The sequence below is a fragment of the Ranitomeya variabilis genome, chromosome 2 (genome assembly GCF_051348905.1).
Source record: "Ranitomeya variabilis isolate aRanVar5 chromosome 2, aRanVar5.hap1, whole genome shotgun sequence".
NCBI classification, from domain to species: domain Eukaryota; kingdom Metazoa; phylum Chordata; class Amphibia; order Anura; family Dendrobatidae; genus Ranitomeya; species Ranitomeya variabilis.
In genome coordinates this window covers 646,648,086-646,671,732 of record NC_135233.1, presented here as the reverse complement: position 1 = coordinate 646,671,732, position 23,647 = coordinate 646,648,086, and the positions used below count along the sequence as shown (strand labels likewise).

At 45.3% G+C, this 23,647-nt stretch overlaps 1 protein-coding gene across 1 annotated transcript in view; it reads right to left on the bottom strand.

Annotated features, from left to right (window-relative positions):
- Positions 1-23,647, bottom strand: part of SLC22A3 (solute carrier family 22 member 3) — a 570,890-nt gene that overhangs the window by 123,881 nt on the left and 423,362 nt on the right. Inside the window, exon 5 of the mRNA XM_077289157.1 lies at positions 20,960-21,077. Within this exon, the coding sequence (XP_077145272.1) occupies positions 20,960-21,077 (118 nt within the window). The remainder of the gene's footprint in view (positions 1-20,959; positions 21,078-23,647) is intronic.

Below are 23,647 nucleotides of genomic sequence, written 5' to 3'. Positions count from 1 at the left end.
GACCACTGATAACTGCGAGAAGAGCTCCTAATCTTTGTGACATTCTTACAAGAAGTCACTATGTTAGACCCACGGTGAAACTAAATAGGGGTATCTCACTGAAGGGCTCCTTCCCTTGTGGCGATTGTAACGTCTGTCAATTTATGCACCCAGTGAGGGATAATTTTTGTAATCCAACTGATCAAAAAGAGCATAGGCTTAAGAGCTACATCAACTGCAAGACCACTAATGTCGTCTATGCGATTATATGCCCTTGCCCATTGGTATACGTGGGACAGACATCCCAGGAGTTGCGCCGACGTATACAGAAACATTTTTCCACCATTGGCACGGCTGCGGCTGACTTCCGTAAGGACAAATTGCTCACTACGGTGGCAGCACATTTTCTGAAATATCATGCCGGTAGATATTCGGGCACCAGGGTGGCGGGACTTGAGCGCATTCGTGGGTCTGACAGAGGGGGATCATTGGAGAATAGGCTTTTACAAGCAGAGGCCCGTTGGATTTTTATGTTACATTCCACTGCTCCCTCTGGGATTAATGAAGATCTTCTTTTTACCGGTTTCCTGTATTAATCTAACGTGATGTCTTTTTTGTCCCTCCCAGATGACCATTGGGGCTGTCCTTTGTACCTTTTATATGCTTTTGAGATGCTACCTGTGTTCCTTCAAGTTTGGACCACCCGGGGTACAGACTGTTCATAGGACCTGTGGCACAGGTCTCCGTTTATATGGATGAAGATTTTTCGTTCGGCAGCGAACTACTTGTGGACGGACTTGTGGGGCTGCCCTAAGTGGAACTAGATATCCTTATTTCTGCTTTATGTCAACAAGAGGATCGTGGTGGCATTATATGCCCTGACACTGATATTTTACTTATGATAGACATAGGAGGACTTGTCACCTACAGGTATATCTGAAGTGCTCTTGGACTGTGATGTACATGGGAACCCCCGGCACTGCCGCTTGTTTGTTTGAACGAAGATGGATTCTCTTCTAGCAAGCTGGACGTGATTTGTCGGGATATTATGTTTCTGATCGTTTCAAGAGATATTTATATTTCTATGTCTTATCCTTTGGATCAGAGTATTTCTATGTCATCTTTTTTCTGTAGTACCAGCATCCAATTTACCACGGTTTTGGTGTACATGTGGGGACGTTTTGCCCTCACCTGCAAGTGGGTGCGGTACCTCTTCATTCATTTTTACCCATTGTCCCATTTTTGCTAGTTTTTGACTGGTCTTGCTAGGCCTTGTCCATCCTTCTCTTGTATCCAGGTCCCTATGGTCAGACGATGCCGCCCCGTTTTCCAGGTGGCATATGTCCCACGTCCTTCTTACTTTCTGCCTTATCTATTCTTGGTAATTTTTTCATTTCATAATTCTCCCACAGTATGGGAGTGACGCTGTGTTCGGCCTAAATTATGGAATAAATTTTTAGAGCCATGTTATATTTTGTGTGTTGGTTTGTATATTTTTTGTATATTTATCTTTAATTTAGAGGTGTTGCTTTTATCTATTTTCCTTTCATTCCCTTTTTTTCTTTTTCTTTTTTCCTTCGTTTATTATTTTTGCTATTTTCTTTATCCTCCCTCAAGTTTCTCAGCACAGTCGAATGTTTCTCATCAGTATTTGCTCGTTATCACTTGTCCTGTGCTGTATCATACCCTCACACCAGCTTGGGTATTCACCTTTTTGTATGTCTCGTTATGTGTTTTATGTGGTTGCGTCATTGTGGGATGGGGTATATACATGGTACCGTCCAGCTCTTCCATTTTTTGTGGGGTCCCCCACTATCATTACCGGTCTAGTCGGGTGCTCCCACCGAGTATGTTCATTCGCGCTGCCATTTATTTTGTATTGCGCTTATTCTGCTACACAATGCGCGGCGCTGACTCCTCAGTGCATGCGCTTTGTGTAGTATTGGCAGAGACGTCTGCCACTACATGCTCTTCCGCCCTTCCGGCGTCACTTCCGGTTCCGGTTCTCGGCATTGCTCGTCCCTCAGCTCATTTTCACATAAGGTATTTAAACCGTTGTTGACCGCTGTAACTCACCTCCCCCTGACGAAGCCGTTCGTGTAACGGCAACACGCGTTGGGCTTCCTCCCCACGCTCTCGCCCTGCCTTCAGCGCCTCTTACCCTTATCTGGGTTTTTTCACAGCGCCTCTCTGTGCTCTGTTTGGCTGCTCCTGGGACCTGGATTCACTTTCTTTATTGGTGGTAGATATATTTCGATTTATGGGCATTGATGCGGATGCACAGTTATTATTCTTATATTGGCCTATGTTTCTACTACCACATTATCTGGACCCAGTTGCTCAGGCGCCTCTTGGTTCTTATATGCCATATTGACCCATATGGGCTTTCTCCCTTACAGTTACTGGATTTATGTCTATTTGGTAGAGGTGCTTATTATACCCCTCATGTTATCAGAGTTTAGTTATATATGCATTATGCCTCACGGGACACTGATGAGTTCACTGTGTTATCTATTGCTATTTTAGCATTGTGATTAATGGCGCTTTCATTTGCTTGCATTGTTGTACTTTTGCGGGTATACGTGGGGATGTTGGTTTATTCCTGTTTTAACTGTTTTTATCTGATGTGTCAATAAAAGTTTACCTTGTTATTTATCTATATTGTGTGGTGTGCAATCACATGAAGCGGCTCTGTTCCCTTTTTTTTCTCTTCATGGTTTTTTACCGCTTCTGTTTGCACCCCGTATATATTTATTTATATTGGTAGTGCGCTGGTATTCTATTTATAGTATTGGTCTTGCAGGTTTCCCTTTGGTTGCCGTTCTGGCCAGCAGCACACAACTTACCAGAGTGTTTTCAGCTTTATAGCTTGATTATATGCATATTTTGATGTTGATGTTTTTTTGAGCTTTGCCGACTGTCATGGACTGGGAGGCGCGGGAAGCAGCATGGAGGGCTACTTCATCTAGTGCCTTCCTTGAGAATAATCAGATTTCCGGGGATGCAGATTTTTCTAGTCTAACTACTGAGCTAATTGCCTCACAGAAACATGGGATCAGATTGCTTTGGAATATCCGGTCTTTGGAAGAGTACCTAAAGCTCAATATTATTCCTAGGGGACTCAGGGTATCTATTTTTCCGGCTTGGGAGCCCTCCCCGAATTTTCGGACAATATGGGAACAAGGCCTGGTATGGTGTTCCAATATTTTGATTAATCTACTGATTACGCATGATAGAGAGCTTCTGACTACCGTTAAGGCTGAGATTATTAACTTGGAGGCTAAACTGAGTAAATTTGACGAGGTGTCTCAAGTCCAGCCCTTCAGAGTTAGACTTAAAGATCTGTTGGATAAGTATGATAAGGAGATTATGACTAAAAAACGTTCTAAATTTCTAAGAGACAAGACTGATTTTGATGAAAAAACGGCTTTCCCTTGGACACATCACGGCAATAAACGCCGGGGGTATAACCGGAGACCAAGGGGCTTCAACCCAGAAAGACGTTCACCACCCACAGATGGGCATACCTCGAGCGATTTTTTATCATCGGCAGAAAGCGAGATCGACCCAGGACCAGGCGAGGGCACAGGAAGCGGCATAACACCAACCGCCAGGAATTACAATTACAAGCCACCACGTCGCAATCCGCGGAGACATCAACAGAAGTGATTCCTTTAAATCCCGACAATGTCTGTGAGTATGATCCAGGAAACACTCTTCAAGTGGTTAATTTGTCTGATTATGTTCTCTCTGCAGATGAGATATCAGTCCTCTCCAAGGGCCTAACTTTCTCACCGGTCCAGCAGGTTGATAAATTTATTTTAATTAAAGATCTTTTTTTGTTCTGCCGGAAAATTGTGTTGCAGGTGCTTCATAACAAGTCTCAGGCTACCCCATTATTGGACCAAACGGAAAAAAGAGTCTTCCAGGACCTTATGGACCTGTTGCATGAGGGACAAGTGGACACAGGTAGGTCTAAGTTTCCCTTTAGGAATAAATCACGTGTTTCGCCACCCTTTTCCATTGTTCCAGCCGTGAGGATTTTTTTCGAAATGGCAAGGAGGGATATTGAAAAGTTGCCCTCTAAAGTCCCCTTTGTGGACAATTTGACCGCACAAGAAAAACGCGTGCTATCTTGCCTTAAAAACAATAGCAACTTCATTATACGTGAAGCTGATAAGGGGGGCAACATTGTCCTCTGGCCCCATGAGCTATATACTAGGGAAGCACATAGTCAACTTGAGAACCCCAGATTTTATCGAAAACTTCCATCTGACCCTACGGGTGTCTATTCTACCAAATTAAGAGCACTTATTGACAGGGCCTTGGAATTGGGGATCATCAACACTGGTGAACGAGATTTTATCTGGGTTAAGCATCCTACCACATCAACCTTTTACATGCTACCCAAGTTACATAAGGACATACATAGACCACCTGGACGTCCCATCGTTTCTAGCATAGGGAGTTTATGTGAGAAGGCCTGCACTTATATAGATTTTTTCTTGCAGCCACTTGTGTTGGATCTTCCTTCGTATACCAGGGACTCATCCCATTTTATAGCATCTTTGCAAGATATCTCTCTGACCCAAGGTGAGATCATGGTGACCTGCGATGTTGAGTCTTTGTACTCTAACATTGATCATGACGATGGCCTGCAAGCAGTCCTCTTTTTTCTTGATCAACAGCAGAGCTCGGACAGATTACATGACTCGTTTATAGTGGACCTCCTTGATTTCATTTTGAGACATAATTTCTTTCTGTTTGACAGGGATTTTTTTCTTCAAGTCTCTGGCGTCGCCATGGGGGCCCGTTGTGCCCCGGCCCTGGCTAACTTATTCTTAGGGTGGTGGGAGTCCACTGTGGTCTACAATTCCGTATGGTTCCTATCGAAGGTACGATGTTGGCGTAGATACATCGATGACGTGTTCTTTATTTGGACAGGTACCCAGGATGAGGTTGAGACTTTTATTGATTCACTTAACAACAATCCATATAACATCTTTCTTACCTTCTCATGCTCTCCCTCTTCAGTTAACTTCCTGGACCTGAATGTGACATGTCAAGATGGTGTTCTGTCCACTTGCCTTTATCGGAAGCCTACGGCTACTAACAACTTATTGGAGTTCCGCAGCTTCCACCCGTCCCATACGAAGAAAGGTATCCCGGTTGGGCAATTTCTTAGAACCAGGAGGAATTGCACGCGGGACGAGGACTTCTACAGGGAAGCACACGACTTGACCAAGAGATTTAAGAAGAGGACTTATCCCAACAAGTATATTTCTCAGGCATACCGGAGAGCCAAGGGGCAGTCGCAAGTGGCCCTACTACAGCCTCGAGAGAAAGTATTGGACAAATCTGTTCGTTTCATCACTGGGTTCAATACGCATTGGTCTCAGGTAAGGCACATCCTACAGAGACATTGGGGCATCCTCACAACGGATTTGTCAACATCACAAATCGTTAGTGAACGACCACTGATAACTGCGAGAAGAGCTCCTAATCTTCGTGACATTCTTACAAGAAGTCACTATGTTAGACCCACGGTGAAACTAAATAGGGGTATCTCACTGAAGGGCTCCTTCCCTTGTGGCGATTGTAACGTCTGTCAATTTATGCACCCAGTGAGGGATAATTTTTGTAATCCAACTGATCAAAAAGAGCATAGGCTTAAGAGCTACATCAACTGCAAGACCACTAATGTCGTCTATGCGATTATATGCCCTTGCCCATTGGTATACGTGGGACAGACGTCCCAGGAGTTGCGCCGACGTATACAGAAACATTTTTCCACCATTGGCACGGCTGCAGCTGACTTCCGTAAGGACAAATTGCTCACTACGGTGGCAGCACATTTTCTGAAATATCATGCCGGTAGATATTCGGGCACCAGGGTGGCGGGACTTGAGCGCATTCGTGGGTCTGACAGAGGGGGATCATTGGAGAATAGGCTTTTACAAGCAGAGGCCCGTTGGATTTTTATGTTACATTCCACTGCTCCCTCTGGGATTAATGAAGATCTTCTTTTTACCGGTTTCCTGTATTAATCTAACGTGATGTCTTTTTTGTCCCTCCCAGATGACCATTGGGGCTGTCCTTTGTACCTTTTATATGCTTTTGAGATGCTACCTGTGTTCCTTCAAGTTTGGACCACCCGGGGTACAGACTGTTCATAGGACCTGTGGCACAGGTCTCCGTTTATATGGATGAAGATTTTTCGTTCGGCAGCGAACTACTTGTGGACGGACTTGTGGGGCTGCCCTAAGTGGAACTAGATATCCTTATTTCTGCTTTATGTCAACAAGAGGATCGTGGTGGCATTATATGCCCTGACACTGATATTTTACTTATGATAGACATAGGAGGACTTGTCACCTACAGGTATATCTGAAGTGCTCTTGGACTGTGATGTACATGGGAACCCCCGGCACTGCCGCTTGTTTGTTTGAACGAAGATGGATTCTCTTCTAGCAAGCTGGACGTGATTTGTCGGGATATTATGTTTCTGATCGTTTCAAGAGATATTTATATTTCTATGTCTTATCCTTTGGATCAGAGTATTTCTATGTCATCTTTTTTCTGTAGTACCAGCATCCAATTTACCACGGTTTTGGTGTACATGTGGGGACGTTTTGCCCTCACCTGCAAGTGGGTGCGGTACCTCTTCATTCATTTTTACCCTTTGTCCCATTTTTGCTAGTTTTTGACTGGTCTTGCTAGGCCTTGTCCATCCTTCTCTTGTATCCAGGTCCCTATGGTCAGACGATGCCGCCCCGTTTTCCAGGTGGCATATGTCCCACGTCCTTCTTACTTTCTGCCTTATCTATTCTTGGTAATTTTTTCATTTCATAATTCTCCCACAGTATGGGAGTGACGCTGTGTTCGGCCTAAATTATGGAATAAATTTTTAGAGCCATGTTATATTTTGTGTGTTGGTTTGTATATTTTTTGTATATTTATCTTTAATTTAGAGGTGTTGCTTTTATCTATTTTCCTTTCATTCCCTTTTTTTCTTTTTCTTTTTTCCTTCGTTTATTATTTTGGCTATTTTCTTTATCCTCCCTCAAGTTTCTCAGCACAGTCGAATGTTTCTCATCAGTATTTGCTCGTTATCACTTGTCCTGTGCTGTATCATACCCTCACACCAGCTTGGGTATTCACCTTTTTGTATGTCTCGTTATGTGTTTTATGTGGTTGCGTCATTGTGGGATGGGGTATATACATGGTACCGTCCAGCTCTTCCATTTTTTGTGGGGTCCCCCACTATCATTACCGGTCTAGTCGGGTGCTCCCACCGAGTATGTTCATTCGCGCTGCCATTTATTTTGTATTGCGCTTATTCTGCTACACAATGCGCGGCGCTGACTCCTCAGTGCATGCGCTTTGTGTAGTATTGGCAGAGACGTCTGCCACTACATGCTCTTCCGCCCTTCCGGTGTCACTTCCGGTTCCGGTTCTCGGCATTGCTCCTCCCTCAGCTCATTTTCACATAAGGTATTTAAGCCGTTGTTGACCGCTGTAACTCACCTCCCCCTGACGAAGCCGTTCGTGTAACGGCGACACGCGTTGGGCTTCCTCCCCACGCTCTCGCTCTGCCTTCAGCGCCTCTTACCCTTATCTGGGTTTTTTCACAGCGCCTCTCTGTGCTCTGTTTGGCTGCTCCTGGGACCTGGATTCACTTTCTTTATTGGTGGTAGATATATTTCGATTTATGGGCATTGATGCGGATGCACAGTTATTATTCTTATATTGGCCTATGTTTCTACTACCACATTATCTGGACCCAGTTGCTCAGGCGCCTCTTGGTTCTTATATGCCATATTGACCCATATGGGCTTTCTCCCTTACAGTTACTGGATTTATGTCTATTTGGTAGAGGTGCTTATTATACCCCTCATGTTATCAGGGTTTAGTTATATATGCATTATGCCTCACGGGACACGGATGAGGTCACTGTGTTATCTATTGCTATTTTAGCATTGTGATTAATGGCGCTTTCATTTGCTTGCATTGTTGTACTTTTGCGGGTATACGTGGGGATGTTGGTTTATTCCTGTTTTAACTGTTTTTATCTGATGTGTCAATAAAAGTTTACCTTGTTATTTATCTATATTGTGTGGTGTGCAATCACATGAAGCGGCTCTGTTCCCTTTTTTTTCTCTTTATTGAAGGATTTAACAGCACAGACTACACAGTGGTGGAGCAGGGAGAGGTAAGTATTGCAAGTGGTAGAGCACTGTTCGAGCTGGGGGGGAACACTCTCGTGGGCTGCGGTACTGGCACAGGGCCCCTCATATTACGACGGTGTGTCTGACGCTGGTTGTGCACCACCACCGTCAGAGACACTTCATTGTACTATGAGGGACCCTGTGCCAGTGCCGTCGCCCAAGAGTGGGCACACGCACCTGTCCAGGCAAATGGCACTCGCATGGGTGCTTGCGCCAGGTGGTGACCACGGCCCTGTGGGGGGAGTCAGCCCATTTAGGGAGGTATAAAACTGGCCTATGGTGGACATTCAGCAGGTGCAAATGGAGGAATTGGAGAAGTCAGTAAGAGGAGGCCAAAAGCAAGACATTTTTCAGGCAAGCTACGTGTCAGCAGGGGAAGGTGGGGCCAAATAATTTGAAATCCATGATTGGTTCATTTTAATGAAGGTTAGATCATCAACATTTCGGGTAGCCAGACGTGTCTTTTTTTTGGTCAGTATTGAACCAGCAGCACTGAATACTCTTTCTGATAGCACACTAGCAGCAGGGCATGCAAGCTCCTGTAATGCATATTTTGCCAATTCAGGCCAGGTGTCTATTTTAGATGCCCAGTAATCAAAGGGGAATGACCTGTGAGGGAGAACATCGATAAGGGCGGAAAAGTAGTTCATAACCATACTAGAAAAATGCTGTCTCCTGTCACTTTGAATCAATGCAGCAGTACCTGTCGTGTCAGCGGTCGTTGCGAAATCACTCCACAACCTGGTCATAAAACCCCTATGTCCAACGTCACTTTGGATTTGTGCACCTCTAACACCTCTGCCATGTTGCCCACTACGGCTCGTGTGAGAACCATCACCGCCGCTGTGTGCTGGGAATGTCTGAACCAAACGGTCTACAAGAGTTGCTTGTTTGGTAGCCAATATTTGCACAAGGTTCTCATGTGGCATGATATTTTGTAATTTTCCTTTATATCGTGGATCCAGGAGGCAGGCCAACCAGTAATCTTCATCGGTCATCATTTTGAAAATGCGGGGGTCCCTTTTTAGGATACGCAAGGCATACTCAGCCATGTGGGCCAATGTTCCAGGTGTCAATTCACTGCTTGTGCTGGGTTGAGGAGCACTTTCTTGCAAATCAACATCACTTGTGTCCCGCAAAAACCCTGTACCTGACCTTGCAACGCCACCAGTTTCTATTGCCCCCTGAGAAGCATCCTCCTCCCATAAATATTCATCCCATCATCCTCCTCCTCCTCCTCTTCGTCTGCCACCTCTTCCAGGAGAGTTCCCTGAGCTGACAATGGCTGACCGTCATCAAGGCTTCCCTCCTCTTCGGCTGCAGATGCCTGCTCCTTAATGTGCGTCAAACTTTGCATCAGCAGACGCATTAGTGGGATGCTCATGCTCATGATGGCGTCGTCTGCACTTACCAGCCATGTGCATTCCTCAAAACACTGAAGGACTTGACAGAGGTCTTGTAGCTTCGACCACTGCACACCAGTCAACTCCATGTCTGCCATCCAAGTGCCTGCTCGTGTATGTGTATCCTCCCACAAATAAATTACAGCACGCCTCTGTTCGCACAGCCTCTGAAGCATGTGCAGTGTGGAGTTCCACCTTGTTGCAACGTCGATTATTAGGCGGTGCTGAGGAAGATTCAGCGATCGCTAATGGTTCAGCACACGGCTGGAGTGTACGGGCGGTCGGCGGATGTGCGAGCAAAGTCTTCGCACCTTCAGGAGCAGGGCTGGTAACCCCGGATAATTTTTCAGGAAGCACTGCACCACCAGGTTCAATGTTGTGATTCGGTTCGTGGGCTCGCCCGGTGGTCTCTTGTGGTACTGGTGTCCTGCAAGCTTTGCCTTCTCAGTTCACCTGTTCCTATCAGGATGTGGGAGTATCCTATTTAACCTTGCTCCTCAGTCATTCTAATGCTGGCCATCAATGTATCCAGAGTGATTCTGTTGCATGTTCCTGCTCCCAGTTTTCTGCTCAGCTAAGTTGGACACTTTAGTCCTTAAGTCTATTTTTGTATGTTTTGTCCAGTTTGCATTTATGTGAATCTCTGCAGCTGGAAGCTCTTGTTGGGCTGAAATTACCACTCCAGTGGCATGAGTTGTCACATGAGTTAAGGTAATTTCAGGATGGTGTTTTGAAGGGTTTTGCAGCTGACCGCGAAGTCCTCTGTTGTATCTTTCTGCTATTTAGTTAGCGGGCCTCTCTGTGCTAAATCTGCTTTCATACTACGTGTGTCTTTTCATCTGCTCTCACTGTTATTATATGTGGGGGGCTGCTATCTCCTGTGGGGACATTCTCTGGAGGCAAGCCAGGACTGTGTTTTCTTCTACCAGGGGTAGTTAGTTCTCCGGCTGGCGCGCGGCATCTAGAGACTACGCAGGAATGCCCCCTGGCTACTTCTAGTGTGGTGTGTAGGTTTAGCATCGCGGTCAGCTCTAGTTTCCATCACCCGAGGGCTTGTCCGTTTATTCTATGCTTCTGATGTTTCCTTGCCATTGGAAACCATAACAGTATGGCCAGCCCAAATGTTTAATCTATAGGCTGAAGCAGGAGAGAAAAGGAACTGGGTGAAACCTTTTTTTTTTTTTTTTTTTTTTTTTCCTTCCTCTGAAGTTGCACTCCAGCTCTAATTGCAGTCTCCTGTTTTCCTCTCCTCTTAACCCCTGAATGGCTCAGACTTTATCTGTTGAAATATGGATCCCCAGAGTCTGGCTACCAATTTGAATAATCTTGCCTCTAAAGTTCAGAATATACAAGATTTTTTGTTACATGCTCCTCGGTCTGAACCTAAAATTCCTATACCGGAGTTTTTTTCTGGAGATCGATCTTGTTTTCTAAATTTTAAATACAATTGTAAATTGTTTCTTTCGCTGAGATCTCATTCTGCTGGAGATCCTTCCCAGCAAGTAAAAATTGTTATTTCTTTACTGCGGGGTGACCCCCAAAATTGGGCATTTTCATTGGCACCAGGGGATCCTGCGTTGCTCAATGTGGATGCGTTTTTTCTGGCTTTGGGGTTGCTTTATGAGGAACCAAATTTGGAGATTCAGGCTGAGAAAGCCCTAATAGCCCTCTCTCAGGGGCAAGATGAAGCCGAAATATATTGCCAAAAATTTCGAAAATGGTCTGTGCTTACTCAGTGGAATGAGTGCGCTCTGGCGGCAATTTTCAGAGAAGGTCTCTCTGATGCTGTAAAAGACGTCATGGTGGGGTTTCCTGCGCCTACGGGTCTGAATGAGTCCATGACAATGGCAATTCAGATTGATCGGCGTTTACGGGAACGCAAACCTGTGCACCAGTTGGCGGTGTCTTCTGAAGAGGCACCACAGAGTATGCAATGTGATAGCTTTCTGTCCAGAAGCGAACGACAGATTTATAGGCGCAAAAATCATTTGTGCTTCTATTGTGGAAATTCTACTCATGTTATATCAGCATGCTCTAAACGAACAAAGAAAGTTGATAAATCCTCTGCTATTGGCACTTTGCAGTCCAAGTTTATTTTGTCTGTAACTCTAATTTGTTCGTTATCTTCTATTGTTGCGGATGCGTATGTGGATTCTGGCGCCGCTTTGAGTCTTATGGATTGGTCCTTTGCCAGGTGCTGTGGGTTTGATCTAGAGCCTCTGGAAGTTCCTATACCTTTAAAGGGTATTGATTCTACACCATTGGCTAGTAATAAACCACAATACTGGACACAAGTGACTATGCGTATGACTCCAGACCATCAAGAGGTGATTCGCTTCCTTGTACTGTATAATCTACATGATGTGTTGGTGCTGGGATTGCCATGGTTGCAAACTCATAACCCAGTCCTTGACTGGAAAACAATGTCTGTACTAAGCTGGGGATGTCAGGGAAATCATGGGGACACATCTTTGGTCTCCATTGCTTCATCTATTCCCTCTGAAATTCCTGAGTTTTTGTCTGATTATCGTGAGGTTTTTGAGGAATCTACTCTTAATTCTCTTCCTCCTCACAGAGATTGCGATTGCGCCATAGATTTGATCCCTGGCAGTAAATTTCCTAAGGGTCGTCTATTCAATCTGTCTGTACCTGAACATGCTGCCATGCGAGAGTATATTAGGGAGTCCTTGGAAAAGGGACATATTCGTCCTTCTTCGTCTCCTCTTGGAGCGGGGTTCTTTTTCGTAGCTAAAAGCGATGGTTCTTTGAGACCTTGTATTGATTATAGACTCTTGAATAAGATCACAGTCAAGTATCAGTATCCTTTGCCATTGCTGACAGATTTATTTGCTCGCATTGAGGGGGCGAAGTGGTTCTCTAAGATTGATCTTCGCGGTGCGTATAATTTGGTGCGAATTAAGCAGGGGGATGAGTGGAAAACCGCATTTAATACGCCCAAGGGCCATTTTGAGTATTTGGTGATGCCTTTTGGTCTGTCAAATGCCCCTTCGGTCTTTCAGTCTTTTATGCACAATATTTTCCGTGAATATCTGGATAAATTTATGATTGTGTATTTGGACGATATCTTGATTTTTTCGGATGACTGGGAATCTCATGTTCAACAAGTTAGGAGGGTTTTTCAGGTTTTGCGGACCAATTCTCTGTTTGTTAAAGGTTCAAAGTGTGTTTTTGGGGTTCAGAAGATTTCTTTTTTGGGGTACATTTTTTCCCCCTCTTCTATTGAGATGGATCCTGTGAAGGTTCGGGCTATTTGTGACTGGACGCAACCGACTTCTCTTAAGGGCCTTCAGAAATTTTTGGGCTTTGCTAACTTTTATCGTCGATTCATAACTGGTTTTTCTGGCGTTGTCGGGCCTTTGACTGATTTGACTAAAAAGGGTGCTGATGTTGCAGATTGGTCTCCTGCTGCTGTGGAGGCCTTTCGGGAGCTTAAGCGCCGTTTTTCTTCTGCTCCGGTGTTGTGCCAGCCTGATGTTTCTCTTCCTTTTCAGGTGGAAGTTGATGCTTCCGAGATCGGAGCGGGGGCGGTTTTGTCGCAGAAAAGTTCAGATTGTTCAGTGATGAGACCTTGTGCGTTCTTTTCTCGAAAATTTTCACCCGCCGAGCGAAATTATGACGTCGGTAATCGGGAGCTTTTGGCGATGAAGTGGGCATTCGAGGAGTGGCGTCATTGGCTTGAGGGTGCTAAACATCAGGTGGTGGTCTTGACTGATCACAAAAATTTGATTTATCTTGAGTCGGCCAGACGTCTGAATCCTAGACAGGCGCGCTGGTCGTTGTTTTTCTCCCGGTTTGATTTTGTGGTTTCGTATCTGCCAGGTACTAAGAATGTGAAGGCGGATGCCCTTTCTAGGAGTTTTGAACCTGATTCCCCTGGTGATTCTAAACCTACGGGTATACTTAAGGATGGGGTGATATTGTCTGCTGTCTTCCCAGACCTGCGACGTGCTTTACAAGAGTTTCAGGCGGATCGGCCTGATCGTTGTCCGCCTGGTAGATTGTTTGTGCCGGATGAGTGGACCAATAGAGTCATCTCGGAGGTTCATTCTTCTGCGTTGGCAGGTCATCCGGGAGTTTTTGGTACCAGAGATTTGGTGGCTAGGTCCTTCTGGTGGCTTTCCCTGTCTCGGGACGTGCGTACTTTTGTGCAGTCTTGCGATGTTTGTGCTCGGGCCAAGCCTTGTTGTTCTCGGGCTAGTGGGTTGTTGTTGCCCTTGCCTGTTCCTAAGAGGCCTTGGACACACATCTCTATGGATTTTATTTCTGATCTCCCTGTTTCTCAGAAGATGTCCGTCATTTGGGTGGTGTGTGACCGCTTTTCTAAGATGGTTCATTTGGTGCCCTTGCCCAAGCTGCCTTCCTCATCTGAGTTGGTGCCCCTGTTTTTTCAGAATGTGGTTCGGCTGCATGGTATTCTGGAGAATATCGTTTCCGACAGGGGATCCCAGTTTGTGTCCAGATTTTGGCGGGCGTTTTGTACCAGGATGGGCATTGATTTGTCTTTTTCGTCTGCATTTCATCCCCAGACAAATGGCCAGACGGAACGTACTAATCAGACCTTGGAGACTTATTTGAGGTGTTTCGTGTCTGCTGATCAGGATGACTGGGTCTCCTTTTTGCCGTTGGCTGAGTTTGCCCTTAATAATCGGGCCAGTTCTGCCACTTTGGTCTCCCCTTTCTTTTGCAATTCAGGGTTCCATCCTCGTTTTTCATCTGGTCAGGTGGAGTCTTCGGATTGTCCTGGAGTGGATACCATGGTGGATAGGTTGCATCGTATTTGGGGGCAGGTGGTGGACAATTTGGAGTTGTCCCAGGAGAGGACTCAGCGTTTTGCTAATCGCCGTCGTCGTGTTGGTCCTCGTCTTCGTGTTGGGGACTTGGTGTGGTTGTCCTCCCGTTTTGTCCCTATGAGGGTCTCTTCTCCTAAGTTTAAGCCTCGGTTCATCGGTCCTTATAAGATTTTGGAAATTCTTAACCCTGTGTCTTTTCGTTTGGACCTCCCAGCATCCTTTGCTATCCATAATGTCTTCCATCGGTCATTATTGCGGAGGTATGAGGTACCACTTGTGCCTTCTGTTGAGCCTCCTGCTCCTGTGCTGGTTGAGGGTGAATTGGAGTACGTGGTGGAGAAAATCTTGGACTCCCGTGTTTCCAGACGGAGACTTCAATATCTGGTGAAATGGAAGGGCTACGGTCAAGAGGATAATTCTTGGGTTACAGCTTCTGATGTTCATGCTTCTGATTTGGTCCGTGCCTTTCATAGGGCTCATCCAGATCGCCCTGGTGGTTCTTGTGAGGGTTCGGTGCCCCCTCCTTAAGGGGGGGGTACTGTTGTGATTCGGTTCGTGGGCTCGCCCGGTGGTCTCTTGTGGTACTGGTGTCCTGCAAGCTTTGCCTTCTCAGTTCACCTGTTCCTATCAGGATGTGGGAGTATCCTATTTAACCTTGCTCCTCAGTCATTCTAATGCTGGCCATCAATGTATCCAGAGTGATTCTGTTGCATGTTCCTGCTCCCAGTTTTCTGCTCAGCTAAGTTGGACACTTTAGTCCTTAAGTCTATTTTTGTATGTTTTGTCCAGTTTGCATTTATGTGAATCTCTGCAGCTGGAAGCTCTTGTTGGGCTGAAATTACCACTCCAGTGGCATGAGTTGTCACATGAGTTAAGGTAATTTCAGGATGGTGTTTTGAAGGGTTTTGCAGCTGACCGCGAAGTCCTCTGTTGTATCTTTCTGCTATTTAGTTAGCGGGCCTCTCTGTGCTAAATCTGCTTTCATACTACGTGTGTCTTTTCATCTGCTCTCACCGTTATTATATGTGGGGGGCTGCTATCTCCTGTGGGGACATTCTCTGGAGGCAAGCCAGGACTGTGTTTTCTTCTACCAGGGGTAGTTAGTTCTCCGGCTGGCGCGCGGCATCTAGAGACTACGCAGGAATGCCCCCTGGCTACTTCTAGTGTGGTGTGTAGGTTTAGCATCGCGGTCAGCTCTAGTTTCCATCACCCGAGAGCTTGTCCGTTTATTCTATGCTTCTGATGTTTCCTTGCCATTGGAAACCATAACAGTTCAAGGTGTGAGCCAGGCAAGGTACGTGTTTCAGTTCTGAAAGGGCTATAGCAGCCATAAAATTCCTTCCGTTATCACTGACTACCTTGCCTGCCTGAAGATGCACACTGCCCAGCCATGACTGAGTTTCTTGCTGCAAGTACTCGGCCAGTACTTCCGCGGTGTGTCTGTTGTCGCCCAAACACTTCATTTGTAACACAGCCTGCTGACGCTTACCACTAGCTGTTCGATAATGGGACACCTCGTGTGCAACACTGGCAGCTGCGGATGGAGTGGTTGTGCGACTGTGCTCTGTGGACGACCTTTCGCTTATGGAGGAAGAGGAGGAGGAGGGGTGGCGAACGCCTACAGCCAATTGTTTCCTACACCATGGGCTAGGCAGAACTATCCCACTATGGCTGTCCCCAGTGGACCCTGCATCCACCACATTAACCCAGTGCACCATGATGGACACGTAATGTCCCTGGCCATGCCTACTGATCCATGCATCTGTTGTGAGGTGCACCTTTCCACTGACTGATTGCCTCAGTGCATGGACAATGCGGTCTTTGACATGCTGGTGGAGGGCTGGGATGGCTTTTCTTGCAAAGAAGTGCCGACTGGGTAGGTCATAGCGTGGTACTGCGTAGGCCATCAGGTCTTTGAAAGCATCGCTTTCAACCAACCGGTAGGGCATCATCTCTAACGAGATTAGTCTAGCAATGTGGGCATTCAAACCCTGTGTACGCGGATGAGAGGAGTAGTACTTTCTTTTCCTAACGAGAGTCTCTTGTAGGGTGAGCTGGACTGGAGAGCTGCATATGGTGGAACTAGCAGTGGTGGTGGTGGTGGACATGGTGGATTGAGAGAGGGTTGGTGATGGTATTCTTGATGTTGGCCTACATACAGTGTTTCCTACCAATAACCTTGTGATTCCCTGACTGCTTTGGCCTTGTGACGATACCTCCACATTTGCTGCTGGTGGTGTCCTAACCGGTGGGCTTACAGCGAGGGAAGCAATGTAGCGTTGCTGACTACCTTCATTCTGAGCAGGTGCACCAACGGTACGTGACGTTTGGTAGTAAGACCAGGCTTGCAAGTGCAAGCTGGTTAAATGTTTACGCATGCACGTTGTATTGAAGATTCTTCCCTCTGCTAAAGGTCTTTGAGCATTTCTTACAGATAACTTTGCACTGATCATTCGGATCTTGGTTAAAAAATTGCCACACTGCACTCTTCCTACTATCGAATACCTTTTCAGGCATTGCACGTTGTGCTACTTTCACCAGATGGCCACGCTGTCCTAAAACTGTTTTTGGTTTTGACACACGTTTTTGGCCTGATACGGGCCTGCCAGATGACAGCTGTTGCGATGTAGATGGCTGCTGGGTCATCTATCACCTCCTCTTCAATGTCATGTGCACCTTCCTCTGTGTCACCGTGTAAGGTGCTATAGCGTTTGGGACGGGGCACCATAGTCTCATCAGGGTCAGATTCTGGCTCAGTACACTGCGAGGGCAATGTAGTGATCTGAGTCAATGGAACAGCATAATAATCTAGCTGTGGCTGTGCATCAGTGCACTCAATGTCCGATTCATCTTATAATGGGCTGTTAACAATTTCCCTTTCTAACCCAGGCACGGTATGTGTAAAGAGCTCCATGGAGTAACCTATAGTGTCGCCTGACGCATCCTGCACTTTTGGTTTGGGTGAAGGACACAAGGAAATGTCTTGTTCCTGACCAGAAGCATCCACTGACGACTCGCTGCTTTTATATTTGGAACTTTCTGAAGAGGAGGCGAAAGAGCTAGAGACTGAGTCAGCAATGAAAGCCAAAACTTTTTCCTGCTGCTCCGGCTTTAAAAGCTCTTTTCCTACTCCCAGATAAGGGAGCCTTCGAGGCCTTGTGTAGCCAGACGATGACGCTGGCTCAACACCTTCAGCCTTAGGTGCTATTGTGCTTTTCCCACTACCACCAGATGCACCACCACCACCATCAGTACCAGCTGGCAACCTACGCCCACGGCCTCTTCCACCAGACTTCCTCATTTTGGGGAAAATGTAACCAAAATAACAACCGTTACATGGCACAGTAAAACAAGGTAGAAGGTGTATATAAACTTGTTGAGAATTTGAGAATTTAAATCTCCCTTTTTATTTTGGGGAGACAGCACTACAACTCAGGCCCAGTGTATAACACAACACAATGTAAGTGGCAGAACGTGGCTGGCTGATACACGAGAAACTAAGAGGACTGAGGTATATCCACTTTGTGAGAATTTGAATCTCACTCTTTTTTGGGGGAGACTGAACCCAAACTCAGGCCCAGTGTATTTTACAACGCAATGTGAGTGGCAGCAAGTGGCTGGCTGATACACGAGAAACTAAGAGGACTGAGGTATATCCACTTTGTGACAATTTGAATCTCCCTTTTTTTGGGGTGAGACAGCACCACAACTCAGGCCCAGTGTATTTTACAATGCAATGTGAGTGGCAGCAACTGGCTGGCTGATACACGAGAAACTAAGAGGACTGAGGTATATCCACTATGTGAGAATTTGAATCTCACTTTTTTTGGGGGGAGACTGAACCACAACTCAGGCCCAGTGTATTTTACAACGCAATGTGAGTGGCAGCAAATGGCTGGCTGATACACGACAAACTAAGAGGACTGAGGTATATCCACTTTGTGAGAATTTGAATCTCACTTTTTTGGGGGGGAGACTGAACCCAAACTCAGGCCCAGTGTATTTTACAACGCAATGTGAGTGGCAGCAAGTGGCTGGCTCATACACAAGAAACTAAGAGGACTGAGGTATATCCACTTTGTGACAATTTGAATCTCCCTTTTTTGGGGGTGAGACAGCACCACAACTCAGGCCCAGTGTATTTTACAATGCAATGTGAGTGGCAGCAACTGGCTGGCTGATACACGAGAAACTAAGAGGACTGAGGTATATCCACTATGTGAGAATTTGAATCTCACTTTTTTTGGGGGGAGACTGAACCACAACTCAGGCCCAGTGTATTTTACAACGAAATGTGAGTGGCAGCAAGTGGCTGGCTGATACATGACAAACTAAGAGGACTGAGGTTTATCCACTTTGTGAAAATTTGAATCTCACTTTTTTTTTGGGGGGGAGACTGAACCACAACTCAGGCCCAGTGTATTTTACAACGCAATGTGAGTGGTAGCAAGTGGCTGGCTGATACACGACAAACTAAGAGGACTGAGGTATATCCACTTTGTGAGAATTTGAATCTCACTTTTTTGGGGGGGAGACTGAACCCAAACTCAGGCCCAGTGTATTTTACAACGCAATGTAAGTGGCAGAACGTGGCTGACTGATATACGACAAACTAAGAGAACTAACGTATATCCACTTTGTGACAATTTGAATCTCCCTTTTTTGGGGGGGAGACAGCACCACAACTCAGGCCCAGTGTGTAACACAACACAATGTAAGTGGCAGAAAGTGGCTGGAAGATATCTGAAAAAATCCATGGACTGTAGTACAATTTCAATCTCCCTACAATGATCTCAGGACAAGTATGGCAGCAATAAAAAGGACTGCTGCACACAAAAGTGTGGACAAATAAACAAGATAACTGCAGAAAGGAGCAACAGGATTTTTGCTTTTAAAAAAGCAGTTGGTTTGCACAGCAGCGTGCAAACAGCAATGCAGCTATCAGGGAGCCTTATAAGGCAGCCTAATAAGCTACAGAGCTGATGCACAAAGATATAGCCTCCACTGTCCCTGCAAAAAAAGGTGGTGTTGGACAGTGGAAATCGCTACAGCACAAGCTGTAACTATAACTATATCCCTGCTTCTGACGAAGCTGCAGCTCTATGCTGAGATCGGCAGAAGTAAGATGGCGATCTGCGTGCACGCCCCTTTATAGCCCCTGTGACGCCGCAGAAAGCAAGCCAATCGCTGTCATGCCCTTCTCTAAGATGGTGGGGACCGAGACCTATGTCATCACGCTGCCCACACTCTGCGTCCTCCTTCATTGGCTGATAAATGGCGCTGAACGCGTTATATGAAACGCCACTTTGACGCGAAGATTGCCGACCTCATGGCCGATCCCACACTGGGATCGGGTCGGGTTTCATGAAACCCGACTTTGCCGAAAGTCGGCGATTTTTGAATTTGTGCGATCCGTTTCGCTCAACCCTACTCATATGTACTCTAAAAATGGTACCAATGAAAACTACATGTCCTGCAAAAAAAAACCAAATCTGTTTACAGCAGTGTGTCAACATATGTGTGGCTCTCAGAATTGAAAGAGACAAAGCCAAATGTATTTTTTATGATGTTTTCATGCAAACTCCCTTAATTGTTTACTTTCTTTTGTGCATAGCTGGGACACATCATATTCCTGTAAAGAAGCTCCTACAAAGTGACCTTGTTGAGACATCCTGTAAAGATCACATGTGAATAAACAACCCCTCCTATGTGCAATAGTGTCTCCCTAAAATCAGTATTTGGGGATCCATTTTTTCGAAATGTATAACAGTAAATGAACCCCTTAGCAAAACTACGGATTGTTTCTAGAGGAAATGGTAAGTGCATGAAAAGATTTAGCCTGATATGGAATTGCTTTTCTTGGTTGCTTAATATAAAAGAAAGAGATTGACAAGGTGATAAACTTTTCTGCATTTTCTCTGTAGAAACACAAATAACCAAAGTTCCCATTGATCTCTCTTGGCACATCTGAAAGGCAATGAATTCCCTTAATTGTAGAAGAATGCTACACTGTGCTGAATGAGCTGTTGCTTTATGCCAATGAGTCATTGGAGGAGCATCAAAAACCTTTATCCTGCTTTTATCCAGCTCAACTTTGCAGGCATGCATCAGATCTAATGTGATGCAGGATAAAGTGACATAGCTTCTACATGAAAGAGGTTCAGTCCAAGGAAGCAACAGTCTGAATCTTAATGTGAAGAAAATAAAGTGACTGTAAGCTAATGACTGTGAAGTCAACCGCAAAAAGTGAGATGGTGTGGAAGCGACAAATAGCACAGAAAATATATTAATATACACCGCTTTGCAAATTAATTGGGACAAAGCAAAAAAATAAAATCTTATAATGCACTGTTACATACTAATTCTGAAAATTACCTTTTTCCACTGGCTAGTTGACCAAGATTTATTTATTATATATTAAAACTGGTTTGAATCACTGACTGGTTAGCAACTTAAGATTTTATTTAAAAAATGCTTTGTCCCAATTAATTTGCACAGCACTGTATATGTTGGTGGCTAAAATTTTCACTTGGGGTACCTGGCAGTAGTTTGGGGTGAGATACCTTCCATTGTGTGTAGCAATGTCGCCCATTATATGTAAAGCCTTGTCTTTCTCTTTCCGTATTAGCAGCCATCGAGGAGACTCTGGGATGAACCTATAAATACATCACATAGCAGATGGTTATATTTTCAATTTAAATTTGAGATGGATAATGCCATAACATTTACAAAAATATCTTCTATTTCTTCATTGAATCTGGACTAAACATGATATCAAATATCTTTCTTGTGCCAAGAAATCCACACATGTATTAAATGAGTGCTGCTAACCAAAATACCTATAATATTTATGCAGTTCTAAAAGTAGGAAAGCCACGTAGAAAAGCACAGTTGCACTTCCTAAATTTTAACAATATAAATCTTAATTATAAAGTAAACACAAAAGCCTAGATAAGACAAAGAAAACTATTTAAAAATGCACACATTGCACCAGAACCTTTACTTTAAGGTACCGTCTCACAAAACGATTTACCAACGATCGCGACCAGCGATACGACCTGGCCGTGATCGTTGGTAAGTCGTTGTGTGGTCGCTGGAGAGCTGTCACACAGACAGCTCTCCAGCGACCAACGATGCCGAGGTCCCTGGGTAACCAGGGTAAACATTGGGTTACTAAGCGCAGGGCCGCGCTTAGTAACCCGATGTTTACCCTGGTTACCGTCGTAAATGTAAAAAAAAAAAAAACAGTACATACTCACATTCCGGTGTCCGTCAGGTCCCTTGCCGTCTGCTTCCCGCACTGACTGACTCCCGGCCGTAAAGTGAAAGCAGACGTCACCGCTGTGCTGTGCTGTGCTGTACCCTGGTTACAAGCGAACGCATCGTTGGATCGGTGTCACACACACCGATCCAACGATGACAGCGGGAGATCCAGCGACGAAAGAAAGTTTCAAACGATCTGCTATGACGTACGATTCTCAGCAGGGTCCCTGCTCGCTGCTGCGTGTCAGACACAGCGATATCGTATGGATATCGCTGGAACGTCACGGATCGTGCCGTCGTAGCGACAAAAGTGCCACTGTGAGACGGTACCCTTAGGGATACAAACCATAAGACCACCACGATAACCAATAGAGACATAGAAATATTTGAAATAGATATTAATGTACACTACCCCTAAAGTGATGTCAAACAGCATTCAATAATGAAAAAAGGTGCAGTGCACATGTACAGATAATAATACATAATGTCACGGTGTTACCGCAACAGAGAGGAGCCAGAAGACTACAACGTCTGATTGCTCCTACTCCTACGCTGAGAAGAAGCACTTCTCCTTCTTTTTAATGGTGCTTTTTTCTTTTGGCAGAACAGGGGTTAATTGTCTATGTTGAAAACTCTGAGCTCTCAGCTGAGTTCAGCTAGCCACTCCCATCCCCTTTATAATGTGGGTCCTGATTCAAACCCATGTCAGAGCTAGCTTTTGCTGCATGGCTTAGGAGGAGAGCTATTCATATGAGAATAAGTTTTGGAGGAGTTATCTGTGACTGTTGCGTGGTTTGTAAGTGTGGTAATTCCCTTCCTTCCTCTTACTTTGGTTTTTCCCCCAACTTCTACTTCCGGGTGCATTCCTCTGTTTTATGTGAGTGAATACATGTGTACCTGGTATTTTCAGTTACCCCCTTGTTTGTGTAGCCTTGTTTGTCAGGTTGGTGTACTGCAGTGCACAGTATCGCCCCTCTTCCCTGAGTGGGGAAGACAATAAACAGTGGGCTAACTCAGGAGATAAAATATGCAGTATCAAAAAATATGAAAGGAGCCATGACACTATGCAATAAAGTGCCATCTGCATAGTCACTCAGGTGAATTTGCTCATAGGGAAAACATCTTGCTGTAATTAAAAATCTATTTGTATCTAAAGTTACAAATCTAGATCCTACATTCCAGATAAGAACTGAAAAACAGATCTTATTTAGGTGGAATTACCCAGAAAAAAACTTATTTCCCTTGCAGCAGCACAACAAACTGGGAATTTCTCTGATAGAAGAGGTAGAGATTTTAATTGATACCCAAACAATACATTTAAACACTTTGCATTTCTTCTGTCCAACTAAAGGTACCTTCACACGAAGCGACGCTGCAGCGATAGCGACAACGATGTCGATCGCTGCAGCGTCGCTGTTTGGTCGCTGGAGAGCTGTCACACAGACCGCTCTCCAGCGATCAACTATGCCGAGGTCCCCTGGTAACCAGGGTAAACATCGGGTAACTAAGCGCAGGGCCGCGCTTAGTAACCCGATGTTTACCCTGGTTACCAGCGTAAAATCTAAAAAAAACAAACAGCACATACTTACATTCACGTCCCCCTGCGTCCACTTCCTGACTGACTGAGCGCCGTACAGTGAGAGCAGAGCGGTGACGTCACCGCTGTGCTGCTTTCACTTTCACTTTGCGGCGCTGAGTCAGAGGAGGAAGCAGACTGCAGGGGACGCAATGTGAGTATGTGCTGTTTGTTTTTTTTACATTTTACGCTAGTAACCAGGGTAAACATCGGGTAACTAAGCGCGGCCCTGCGCTTAGTTACCCGATGTTTACCCTGGTTACCAGTGTAAAATATCGCTGGTATCGTTGCTTTTGCTTTCAAACACAACGATACACAGCGATCGGACGACCAAATAAAGTTCTGGACTTTATTCAGCGACCAGCGACATCACAGCAGGATCCTGAT